The sequence below is a fragment of the Centroberyx gerrardi genome, chromosome 13 (genome assembly GCF_048128805.1).
Source record: "Centroberyx gerrardi isolate f3 chromosome 13, fCenGer3.hap1.cur.20231027, whole genome shotgun sequence".
NCBI classification, from domain to species: domain Eukaryota; kingdom Metazoa; phylum Chordata; class Actinopteri; order Beryciformes; family Berycidae; genus Centroberyx; species Centroberyx gerrardi.
The window spans coordinates 2807618-2820429 of NC_136009.1; the positions used below are offsets into that span (position 1 = coordinate 2807618).

At 40.5% G+C, this 12812-nt stretch overlaps 1 protein-coding gene and 1 long non-coding RNA gene across 2 annotated transcripts in view; one reads left to right on the plus strand and one right to left on the minus strand.

The window, feature by feature from the left end:
- Window positions 1-524: 524 nt before the first annotated feature.
- Window positions 525-12812, plus strand: part of LOC139922516 (cadherin-18-like) — a 119581-nt gene continuing 107293 nt past the window's right edge. The window contains exon 1 of the mRNA XM_071913048.1: window positions 525-1508. Within this exon, the coding sequence (XP_071769149.1) occupies window positions 525-1508 (984 nt within the window). The remainder of the gene's footprint in view (window positions 1509-12812) is intronic.
- LOC144542106 (uncharacterized) lies at window positions 8985-9667 on the minus strand. The gene is made up of 3 exons (XR_013507102.1): window positions 9591-9667; window positions 9233-9296; window positions 8985-9004 (listed from the first exon to the last, which is right to left on the minus strand). It is a non-coding gene; the product is annotated as an uncharacterized LOC144542106 (long non-coding RNA).

A 12812-nucleotide genomic window follows, 5' to 3' on the forward strand; every position in this document is an offset into this window, starting at 1 on the left:
CTGTTTCCCCTGCTTTCAACATGGAGAAAAAGGACTTGAACTTTCTTCCATAATGGATATTATACATGGTTTTGAAGCACAACTTTACCATGGACTCTACTAGGATTATATGGACTGGTCTCAGTTGTACATAATTCCCCATTAATTATGAGATAAACTGGTGTTTCCGATTCAAATCAAACAAATGAAACAGAGCTGATTGGTCCACAGCTGTGAAACAATGTTGGGAGGAAGAAACCCACCGCACACTAAGGAACTTCTTGCACCCAAACAAAGTTAAACGTGGTGACTTGGATCATGGAGTTTTTTATTTTTCTGAGGAGAGAACAATACAAAGTGATTCTGTGGACCATACTCTTTGGAGACTGTTGGCTACCCTGCCCTGTGAAAAGGGGTACAAAAGTGTGTGTTTGAGTGTGTTTATGTGTGTCTGCGTGTGTGTGTGTGTGTGTGTGTATGCCCACAGAGGTACGACACAGTGGAGGTGAGAGGGGAAGACATTTCCAGACCATTCTTTCTCTACAATGAGAGTTCCAGCCAGTGTGGCTGCAGTTTCCTGTCTTTGTCCTCTGGTGGTCTTCCTGTGTGTCGTCTTCCAGAGCAGCTATGGGACCCAGGCCAGCCCCAGCCCTAACCCTAAACCCAACCCCGACCCCAGCCCAAACCCTAACCCAAGGCCCAAGTCGCTGCCTGAGCCCACCCAACTCCCAAGCTCTGACCCTAAACCTATCCCTAAACGTATGTCTCTGCTCGAGGCCAGCCAGCTCTCGAGCTCCAACCCTAACCTCAGGCACAAGTCTCATCTCGAGCCTAGCCCCAACTCCACGTCCCATTTTACCGACAACCCCAACCCCAGCACGAACTTTCCATCACCTCTCTCCCAGCCCACATCAAACTCTAGCCCCAGGCTCAAGCTACAGTCAGTACCCAAACACAATCCTAATCCTAGGCAAGAGTCAGTATCTAAATCTAATTCTAACCAGCTGTCAAGAAACAGCTCTAACAACCCCAAGCCATCCGCAACATTCAACCCCAACCTATCTTCAATATCCAACTCCAAAACCAACACAAAACCGAGGTTTGCGTCACTGTCGCAGCCAAAGCCCAAGCCACTCTCCAACTCGAAGGTAGTATCCAACTTTAAGACCAATTCGGAGCCATTTCTTTTGTCCAACCCTAAGTTTTCTTCACTATCCAGTCCCAACCCAAAGTCCAACACATCTGGCACCATGAACCCTAACTCCGACTTCAATGCTAGGCCCGCTTCACAATCCAATCCTAAATCTCGTTCCAAACTCCGACCTTCTTCACAAACCAATCTAAACGCCAATCCCAACCCAAAGCTCTCCAACCAAAACTCCAGGACCTCCATCAGAGCACAGAGGAACCTGACCAAGGTTCTGGATACAGAGAGGGATTCCCACCAACGGCCCAAGAGAGGCTGGATCTGGAACCAGTTCTTTGTCCTGGAGGAACATATTGGACCAGAACCTCAGTACGTCGGAAAGGTACAACAACTGTAATTGCTCTTATTCTAATAGATTTAATAGAGCACACTAAGAAATAAGCTGTCTATTTCTTACTCTTCAGTAGAGAGGATGTGCTTGTTGGTGGTATTCAGTAAAATATTGATCAAGTTTCACTTGATCAATATTTTATAAGCTCAGTTGCTTATGCCTTGTTAATGTAATCATGTATGTTGGAAACAAAACACACCCATGTTCAAATTTACTTGCATGCATTTATAGTTTAACAATCTATATTTATGTAGTTGGCAACCCTGCTACTTTGAAAGTAAAACCTGCGTCCGTTGCAACCACACCCACTTCCACGCCCACGAGGCGTCCAATATTTCCAAGTGTAGCATTGCCAGTGGACATTCACTGTAAGACTTCTTAATGATAATTTCCCTCATACAGAGAGTGAAATGCTACACTGCTGGAGTTCCTGCTCTTAGATCACTGCATCACACAGTAGCCACTAGCCTCAGAGCAATTTCACACCACAGTTATTTCAGCCCACATATTTTGAAAAGGTCAAAAACACCTTTTCTTCAGAACCTCCAAATAACTGCAGAGCTGGAGGTTGAGATGGAGAATGTTGGATTTTTTTTTTCCTCAGAAGGGAAACAGTTTGTGAGTGAGCTCAGAGGAACAATCAAGAAAAATATGCATAAGCCTATTATCCACTACAACCAACTTGGAGAAATCTCTCTGTGTGTGAATTTAAGGGAGGGATTCGGAGCCATTCTTCACACTGTGAATACGAATGTGAAAACCTTTAAGCGTGTGTGGCGCTCTGATAGAATGGCTTATCCTAGCAAATGTCAGACTTTTCAGAGCCATGGCATACTTTGGCAAGACACAAAACTCCATGGCACCAAGTTTCTTGAAGATGCTATCGTCGCTGTGTTTAGATGGCGCACAAAGCCTCGTATGTTCAATTATAAATATAATGGCTGTATATTTCAGTGGTAGGATATGCTCCATCGGTGGCTTAGTCCAATTGTGCTCACTCTGATTGTTGTTTTCTCTGAAAAGCCACATTAAACCAAGTCTGATCGTGTAACTAAAAGCATATCACTGGAGAAATATGGGCATTTAATTTGTCTTTGTATGTTTGATTTTTAAGTCTAATGAAGAGCAGTGCATGCTTTTCACTTCACGCTACTTAGTGCTCAAAGAAATACACTGCGATGGGAACATTACAGCACACAAACACCAAACACAGATAATACCTCAACTTTTTAATGCAAACCTTTTGTGGTGATAAGGTGCCAACTAATTTCATATTCTTAAGGATTTACATTCAAAGCTGATAGAGTTTGTTTGCAATCCACTATCAGTTCTTCAATTGTTTAGTAGGTGGGATAGATTGAGATATCCAGGCATGCACACCTTTATATACCCTGAAAATGGCTTTGAGAAGTGGTTGTTTTCTGCTGATGGTTTGCATTTGGTGGTTTTGCTCTGATTGCTTTTCTAGATTCCAAATCTCTTTGAATATGTTGAAAATAACTGTATCTACCAGGATGCTTCAAAGATTCAAAAATAAAATCATCATCACTGTTTTTGATACATCAGATGAAATGGAACAAAGGAAAATTTTGCAAATGTTAAACATGTACATCTGTGTTCTTAAGGAAGAGTCTTGGCCATGTTTCCTTGCAGGTTAGCTAAAAAGCATGGATTGTTGTGACTGACTGGATAAATAGGGATATTCAGCAGTATATCTTTATCAGCTAATGGTATAGAGGCCTTTTAGCTCTGAAATAGTGGTTTGCTTCGTTTAACCTTCGCAGATGGTCATGCAGAATCTTGATCATGAACAGAATGCAAATATGTGTATTTTAGGTTAAAGTTGAAATGAATTAGTTAAATTGAATGAATTTGAAGACTCAGTCCTAACAGGCAGAACAGTCACAATATTGGACCCTGTTTGGCTGACAATACCAGCTCCTCTAATTCAAATGATGCAAACCTGCTGAGTGGAGGCTTTCCAGTTCAAATGCTGCAAACTGGCATGATTGAAAGGATTTCAGTAGTTCTTTATTGAGGGGAGCCAAGCAGGACCAAATCCAGGTGTGATGTAATTATGGGGGTAAATCGATGTCAAAATCATTGTAAATGCACAGACTATGAGTCACAAATATATATTACAATTTGTAAACACAAAACACGATCTACAAACAAACTCTTCATGATCCACAAATATAAAACACGATCCACAAATAGATTCAAAATCCACAAACAAACTCTTCATGATCCACAAATATAAAACACGATCCACAAATTATGGGGGTAAATCGATGTCAAAATCATTGTAAATGCACAGACTATGAGTCACAAATATATATTACAATTTGTAAACACAAAACACGATCTACAAACAAACTCTTCATGATCCACAAATATAAAACACGATCCACAAATAGATTCAAAATCCACAAACAAACTCTTCATGATCCACAAATATAAAACACGATCCACAAATAGATTCAAAATCCACAAACAAACTCTTCATGATCCACAAATATAAAACACGATCCACAAATAGATTCGAAATTCACAAACAAACTCTTCATGATCCACAAATATAAAACACGATCCACAAATAGATTCAAAATCCACAAACAAACACATCATGATCCACAAATAGAATTCAGTGACTTGTACTTGAAAACCAGAATTTGAATGAATGCAAAATGATTTTTCTGCGTGTGTGGGTCGTATTCTATTTGTAGATTGTTTCGCATTTGTTTTCAGAATTTTGACACTACTGTTCCGCTGTTTTTGGGTGTAACCAATCTACAAATGCACTCTTCACAATTTGCAAACAAACACAGTCTAACTTGTATTTTCAACCAACTGTTTCAAGACGCGTACAAATTCTGTGCAAGTGCAACGTTCAAGTGTCAAATCTGTGTTTGTGGATCACAGTGTGTTTGTGGATCGCTTTGCATTTGTCTACAAATAGTTTTGACACCGTTTTACCGCAGGGAGTGTGAATACGATCCACAAATGTAGTCAGCCAATCAGGGGTATTGCTTGCTATGTGATGTCACGATGCCTCAATAAGCATTTCAAAATAAGAGCGTGAGCTGAAACGTGTCAGAACACCGTGGTAACACCATGGTAAAGTGAAACGGTGTGTTAATATTCTGTATTCATTGCAGATTAATTGTTTTCATTTCATGGCGTGGGATCGTTCTGTTCATATGGAAATGTCCTAGCTAGTTGGGTCTAGGCTCAGGTCTTCTTAGGGACTGTTCGTTATTTATGAGAGGGGGGTCGGTGCAAAACGGGGGAGGCACGTCAAATATTTTTTTAAGCACTGGGGAGGGACTTATGTTTTTTATTTTGGCTTTAAGGGAGGGACATACAACTTTAAATGGTTGTACTTAGGTGGTACAGCTTCGACTACAACTGACACTGGCATAGTTAAGCGATGTATATGCTAAGGGTTATATACTAAAATATTCAAGGTAACATGCAGTGTGTTCCGGTAGCCTACTGGTTAAAACGCATACCTTATGACTGTAACGTCTGTGGTTTGAATCCAGCAGTGGACTGTTGTTGCGTGTGTCCCCCTTCATGTCTTTCTCTCCATTTATTTTTCCTCGTTCACATTTAGACCATATTTCACCGGTGTAATATCCCGGTGAAATATGGTCTAAATGTGAACGTTCAATCAACGTCTTCAAATAGTCGGTGAAAAAACTTTAACTTGTAAACCTGTTTTGAACGTCTTTTCACCGGTGACCATAGTCCTTTTTTAAATGTCTTTTCAACGGAAAAATGCTCACTGGGGAGGGTCATGCATTTTCCCCCAGTCACTCAGGGAGGCTCAAGGAAAAATATTTGTAGCTCCGGGGAGGGTCAAGATAAAAAAAATAAAAAAAAGTCACACCCCAGCCCCCCTCTCATAAATAACGAACAGTCCCTTAATGTTAGCCTCAAGCACTGATATCTGTATAAGCCCTGCATCTAGCTTCGTTTCTGGGGTTATGTTATGGACTCTCTAACACACTGATGTACAATACGGTTGCTGCTCAGGACAATCAGGCCGTCCAGCGAGTGATGAGAACAGCTCAAGCCGCCACAGAAACTTTGCTCCCATCCAGGACATTTAAGCCAAACGCTGCACCAGAAGAGCCCGCAACACAATCAAGGATAAACATGCCAAGCTTTTATCACCACACTTTAATGAAGCTGATCTCATGTTAAATTAAGTTATGTAAGGTAATACAGGCAAAATTGTCTTTTCCCTCAGCTATCACTGCATTTCTGCCCATTATTTTGTCCCGTTTGCTCCGTCACCAGCTGCCGCATATTCACCACACACTGGCAGCTGACCCGGTATACCCTTATGTGTTTCATATGTATGTGCTTTTTGCAAGAGTAATGTACTTCCTAAAGATACCCCATCAATTTTATTAGTGCTCTAAGTGTAGTGTGCATTTGTCCAGCAGGTGGCGTGTACTTTGTGTGAGTCAAGGGCGCCAGCGCGATGCCTCTGCTCTTCAGGGAGTAGGCCGTTAGAACCGCAAGAGACAAGCCACCAGCTAGAGAGTTTGTGCTTAGCCTATGTATTATAAGTACCTACCTACGTTTCAGGGGTTCAGGCAATAAACCAAACAGCCATCCAACTCAAAATATGATGTTTGTGTGACCTCATTCTTATCTGCATCTTATCTGTGGTCAGACGTCCTGAGCTGGGTTCCAGGGCTATCACGTTATCTAGGCTACTTAGTAATAACAATCAATGATCCCAAACCTAACCTTGCATTTAATTGTTTCCCCTCTTAGTGGAGGTTTTAAGTCTCAGGATAGAATAAAAACTGAACCAGTTCAAGAATATAAACCGAACTAGTTTAAGCTTCATCCTGAAGACCCAAATCTATCAAGAAATCAAATCAAATCAAACTTTATTTATATAGCACATTTCATACACAGAGGCAACACAATGCGCTTCACAGAAAAAAAATCCTGACACTAATTTTCCAGAGGGAAGCAAAAAACCAGTTCACCCATTTAAGCCAATATAGGAGAACTGTAAAAAAAAAATCGATTTTGGATCAAAATGGCAAGAGGAAAAGATATAAGTGACTTTGAAAGAGGGTTCATTATTGGGGCACGGATGGCAGGAGCTTCAGTCACAAAGACTGCTCAACTGGCTAGTGTTTCAATAGGAACAGTGACTGAAGTGACATCTGCATTTAGATCTCTGGGAAAGACATCAGTACATAGGGTATGAAATTGTGGTCGAAAGTGCACATTCAATGACCGTGATGCTCGTGCATTAGTGCAATATGTAAGGAAAAACAGAAGAGCAACTCTTCCTCAGGTGACTGAGAACGTCAATGCAGGACGTGATCAGGGTGCCATGCCATTGTTCCAACGGCCCATTATTCCGAAACCCCAATAGTCCGGAAAATGTCCCATTGGACTGAAAGCCCTCTTTTCTCCCCTGTTTCTCAAACAAACAGAAGCACATGGCTAATTATTATGCAGAATGACGTCATCGGACCTTGCAACGTGCAACGGAGGAAGCTGGCTGTCGGACCTCGCGGTCGGATATTTACTCTAACAATCCCTCCTTCCTGGTTGGAATTATGCAGCGTTCCATGCAGCAGTGATATTACGATGGTAGCGAGGGCTTAATCCCCTAATAAATAATGTTCCTGCCTGGCTATTTACCAAGCCCCCAGGAACAGCTCTGGGCTGTGCGGCGATTTTGGTATTGCAAGTCACGTGACGCCATGGGGCCCAAAAAGACTTTTTCCCATAGAGATACATGGGAAAAGAAACGCCTGTAAAACTCTGGGAAATTTTTCTGGGTATCGCACAAAGTCAAAATGGAGTCTTTGACTTATCAATTTTTAAATCATTGGGTCCATTTTTCTTTGGAAGCCACCAAGAGCCGTATCAAGCTGTATTTTCTGGAGCTCCGTGAACGCGCCTCTAGGCCACGGGAACGCTCCATGCGCATTCACCGCTTCTACTTCCACTGTTGACAAGCTATACAGCTAGCTGATTGTTAGCGGAGGCTTTTAGCTGTATGTGATCAAACTAGATCACATTAAACTCAACCTACACGTCCGCCGACACTTAGGTTTAACAGGCAAGACTTAAGAACAATAACGGATGGTTTCTATTTTGTTTTTGTTTCTCTCTTGATTAAATAGGTCACTTGCAAGCTAGCTAGCTATCGTTATAACATTGCTGTAGTTAACCAGCTACATGTAGCATATGCAGTTCTACTTACTATTGTATATTTATTTACATCTCGAAATTCTCAGTTTACAGACTATGCCTATGTATTTTTCTTTATCCTATTAAAGTTATGAATATATTTGGGCTTTGATGGTTGTTCTAATTTCTTTTACTGTCTGTAAATTTATATTTAGATGTCCAATTTGAGTTAACCTGCTTGAGTTACTGATAATGTCTATTACGTAAATGGAATTGAGTCTTCTTCCAACCAGGTGTGTTTCTGGGCACTGCATAGGGAGATCAAGCTTATAGAAATTTTGCTATGACAGAGTCTAGATAGTATAACACTTGCAAACTCAAGTAAACCTTGGTGTGACACCAAACGAACCTAGAATATTCCCAATGATAATAATTTAACAGATTTTTTTTTTTTCACTAGCAAACCTTGCATCTAAGTTGCATAATGCAAACCTATCTTCATACACTGTTTATATAGGACTGTGTTTGATCAGAGTACTAATATTTATGTCATGACTAAATGTTGTGAGGTGACCCACCTTTGATCCAGTGTAGTTCAGTGCCATGGATTAAATCAATACATGCAGCAGAATAATAATGGCTACAAGTAATAATATCTCTATACTGAGGCAACAGCATGTTGGTTAACTTGGACTATGTGGTCTAGATGTGTGGCTTTAGTCAATATTGTCAGAAATTACTCACAAGGAAGAGACATTCAAAAAATGTATCAGTGTATATTCTGTAAGACTTGTATAAATAAAAACACTGTTAGTAACATAATATTGATATTTGTGACTAGAAAAACATAATGCTGGTAAAATGTAATAACCAAGGTAAGATGGAGAAAAGTAATTTGACGGCAATGGACTACAGAGTGATGACAAATAAGACTTATTTAATAGATGATCCAAGACAAACTGTTATATGTAAAGTAAACATTTATTTCAAAATACGTTCCATTCTACATGTTCCATTTTATATGGGTGAAACATTCTCAGGAGTATCAAGCATTACAAGACAAAAAACAGAAACACAATCATCTTTTAACTGGAACACTAGTTTATAACAGGTGGATATTTAGACAGCCTCGGTCCACAGAGGGCAGCTGTAATATGTCAGTACAAGGTAAGATTAAGTAAAAGCAAAGGGTTAAGAAATCCAGTAAAGAAAGAAACTAGTGAAAAGGCCAGAACACATCATAAATAAGTTAATTTCTTTGGGAGCATTTTCCAGAGAAGTGTCAGGTGGTTCTTGAAGAGCAGGAGTTTCTGTAACAGAAGAAACTGCAGTAAGTATCTGCAGCTCAGTGTCTTACAGAAAACAGTTAGCATACATCATGATGATGATTACAGCACAGGGTGAAAAGTACTTAATTTGTGAAGCACTGGCTCTAGTAGAGGTGAAACAGGTGCTACCAAGTCATTACTATCTGTGACGGATGTGAACTATCTCACATCGAAAATGCTCTAAATTATGTTCAAAATAAATCTCCTCACCTGGTTAAGCAAGTAAACCCTTGACATGGACCTGGCTAGCGATGTGTGGCATGAACTTGACTCCCTGTGAGAAACACAAGACAACGTTCAACACAAGTGGAGCAACACGAGTGGAGCATAAATCACAAATGCAAAGTTTAGTCTATGATCTAACGTTAGCGAACATTTCTATCTTTAACTAAGTTAACTTGTTTGATGTTAACCAATGGATGTGTTAGCTGACTCCGTCTCGTTATGCTAACCGTTATTACCAACGTTAGCTTAGCTCAACTTTATCCAGACTGAATCACTTCACATCGGATGTAAGATTTATACAAATAAAGCAAATGTTCTGTGATTGAATAAATGATAGTCATACCTGGACGATGGTTTCCCCGAAGAGCCGAGTCTGCAGCAGCAACAGTCAATCAGAACCTAGAACCTAGAAAGCTGCACATGAACGCGCCGTCGTCACGGTCGCTACAAGAACGCCACTAGACCATGGATGTATTAAACTAAAAAATGACTATGGTCACCGGTGAAAAGACGTTCAAAACAGGTTTACAAGTTAAAGTTTTTTCATTGACTATTTGAAGACGTTGATTCAACAGGAAAAATAAATGGAGAGAAAGACATGAAGGGGGACACACGCAACAACAGTCCACTGCCGGATTCAAACCACAGACATTACAGTCATAAGGTATGCGTTTTAACCAGTAGGCTACCGGAACACACTGCATGTTACCTTGAATATTTTAGTATATAACCCTTAGTATATACATCACTTAACTATGCCAGTGTCAGTTGTAGTCGAAGCTGTACCACCTAAGTACAACCATTTAAAGTTGTATGTCCCTCCCTTAAAGCCAAAATAAAAAACATAAGTCCCTCCCCAGTGCTTAAAAAAATATTTGACGTGCCTCCCCAGTTTTGCACCGACCCCCCTCTCATAAATAACGAACAGTCCCTAAGAAGACCTGAGCCTAGACCCAACTAGCTAGGACATTTCCATATGAACAGAACGATCCCACGCCATGAAATAAAAACAATTAATCTGTAATGAATACAGAATATTAACACACCGTTGCACTTTACCATGGTGTTACCACGGTGTTCTGACACGTTTCAGCTCACGCTCTTATTTTGAAATGCTTATTGAGGCATCGTGACATCACATAGCAAGCAATACCCCTGATTGGCTGACTACATTTGTGGATCGTATTCACACTCCCTGCGGTAAAACGGTGTCAAAACTATTTGTAGACAAATGCAAAGCGATCCACAAATGCAAAGCGATCCACAAACACAGATTTGACACTTGAACGCTGAGCATTGCACAGAATTTGTACGCGTGTCTTGAAACAGTTGGTTGAAAATACAAGTTAGACTGTGTTTGTTTGCAAATTGTGAAGAGTGCATTTGTAGATTGGTTACACCCAAAAACAGCGGAACAGTAGTGTCAAAATTCTGAAAACAAATGCGAAACAATCTACAAATAGAATACGACCCACACACGCAGAAAAATCATTTTGCATTCATTCAAATTCTGGTTTTCAAGTACAAGTCACTGAATTCTACTTGTGGATCATGATGTGTTTGTTTGTGGATTTTGAATCTATTTGTGGATCGTGTTTTATATTTGTGGATCATGAAGAGTTTGTTTGTGGATTTCGAATGTATTTGTGGATCGTGTTTTATATTTGCAGATCATGAGCTGTTTGTTTGTGGATTTCGAATCTATTTGTGGATCGTGTTTTATATTTGCGGATCATGAAGAGTTTGTTTGTGGATTTCAAATCTATTTGTGGATCGTGTTTTATATTTGTGGATCATGAAGAGTTTGTTTGTGGATTTTGAATCTATTTGTGGATCGTGTTTTATATTTGTGGATCATGAAGAGTTTGTTTGTAGATCGTGTTTTGTGTTTACAAATTGTAATATATATTTGTGACTCATAGTCTGTGCATTTACAATGATTTTGACATCGATTTACCCCCATATGTATTTGCTGGAGATCGTCTTAATCTGCCTGTAAAAAAGAGATTTTTGAAAATGCAGTAACTTTAAACTCAAACAAATTCAAACAAAATCACATTTTGACAATGTCTTCATTATACATTTCAATTATGTATGTATATAAATAGAGGAAAATTTTGAGGCCTTTAATAGGAGCCCTTTAATGGCCGGACCGGAGAGCATTTAGTGCCACTGAAACAGTCAAACATGATGTAGAAACAGGCCTACCATCGTTTTGAGATGAAATTTCCCAAATAGTGTAGGCTATAATACATACTGTAGGTATGTCAGTTTTTGGAAAGTTCTGCTTTCTTTGCAGTCCAGCACAAGAATCGGCGACTGCAGTTGACTAAATAATCTGTACACTGAATAACTGACCTTAAAAATGGCTGGAGGACTTTTACCTCTGAGGCAGTGTTTTAGGGGTATTAAGAATCTTTCTGAATGCAGAAATGTTCTCTGTAGATGTTGAATTCAGTGGAATGGTTAGATGGGGTCACTGTTAAAACAACTTCACTTAAGTCAATAGCTACAGAAAAAAATATTTGTGCTGACTAACAATCAAGGCCCTCACTACCAGTTGATTGTGTACTATGACATGGCAGTAGGTTGGTTAGGGAGGCTGTCTAGTAGTTGAGGGATTGCTGATTGAATCATGGTCTGGAGTTATGGGGGTGATGTGCCCTTGGGAGGTACAGTGAACCAGGAGCTGCGCAGACTCTTTGGTGAGGTAGGGTCTGATCTGAAGAATGCTGTAAAGAGCAAATCTGCAGGATCGAGTAGTGGCTGCAATGTGGCCCTCAAAGGACAGTTGGTTGTCAAAGATAACATTATAGTGAAAACTAGCGTCAGCGGGCCTATAAAGGTTACGACCACAGGCATTTCAGACATGGCAGTTCGACAAGGACCCAATGAAAATCCTACAGGCTCTTAGACACATCAGCACATGGAGATGCTGGACCTTCTGGTGAGCATAAAATGAAGCCCCCCTTTAAAAAGGATACATTGTGTCTAGACAGGAGGCCAGGCCAGCAGCATGAGGAGCATTGTCATGCTACTGCTTAAGTACACCTTCACCTCTCTCTCAGCATATATGGTGATATGGTGAGTAGCATTTAGCAGTAGCCAGTGGTCGGTCTGTCTAGTGGCCAGTTGGGATGCATGAATGCTATGAGGCTGATCTAATCTGCATTGACAGTGACATTGCGTGACATTGACACTGCACTCTCTATGAAGGTGAGGGGTTGAGCTGGGACTGCCGGGACCCACGGGACTTTGCGTGTGTGTGTGTGTGTGTGGGAGTGAGTGAGTGAGTGAGTGAGAGATACTGGATGTTATGTGGCTAGCTTATTGAAGGTGGAAACAGATGTGCTTAAGGTGCAAAAAACACACACACAGACAGACTCGGGCACACACACACTAACACACACACACACACACACACATACATTCACAGCTCCCCAGGGCATACTGAGTCATTGTTTTGTAGGGTGCAGTGACAGCTGAGCCGTGGTTTTTCTCACTCAGATTACACCTCGCTTTCTATTGATTGCTCTGAGCATAACAACAGGCAGGTTGAAGTGCA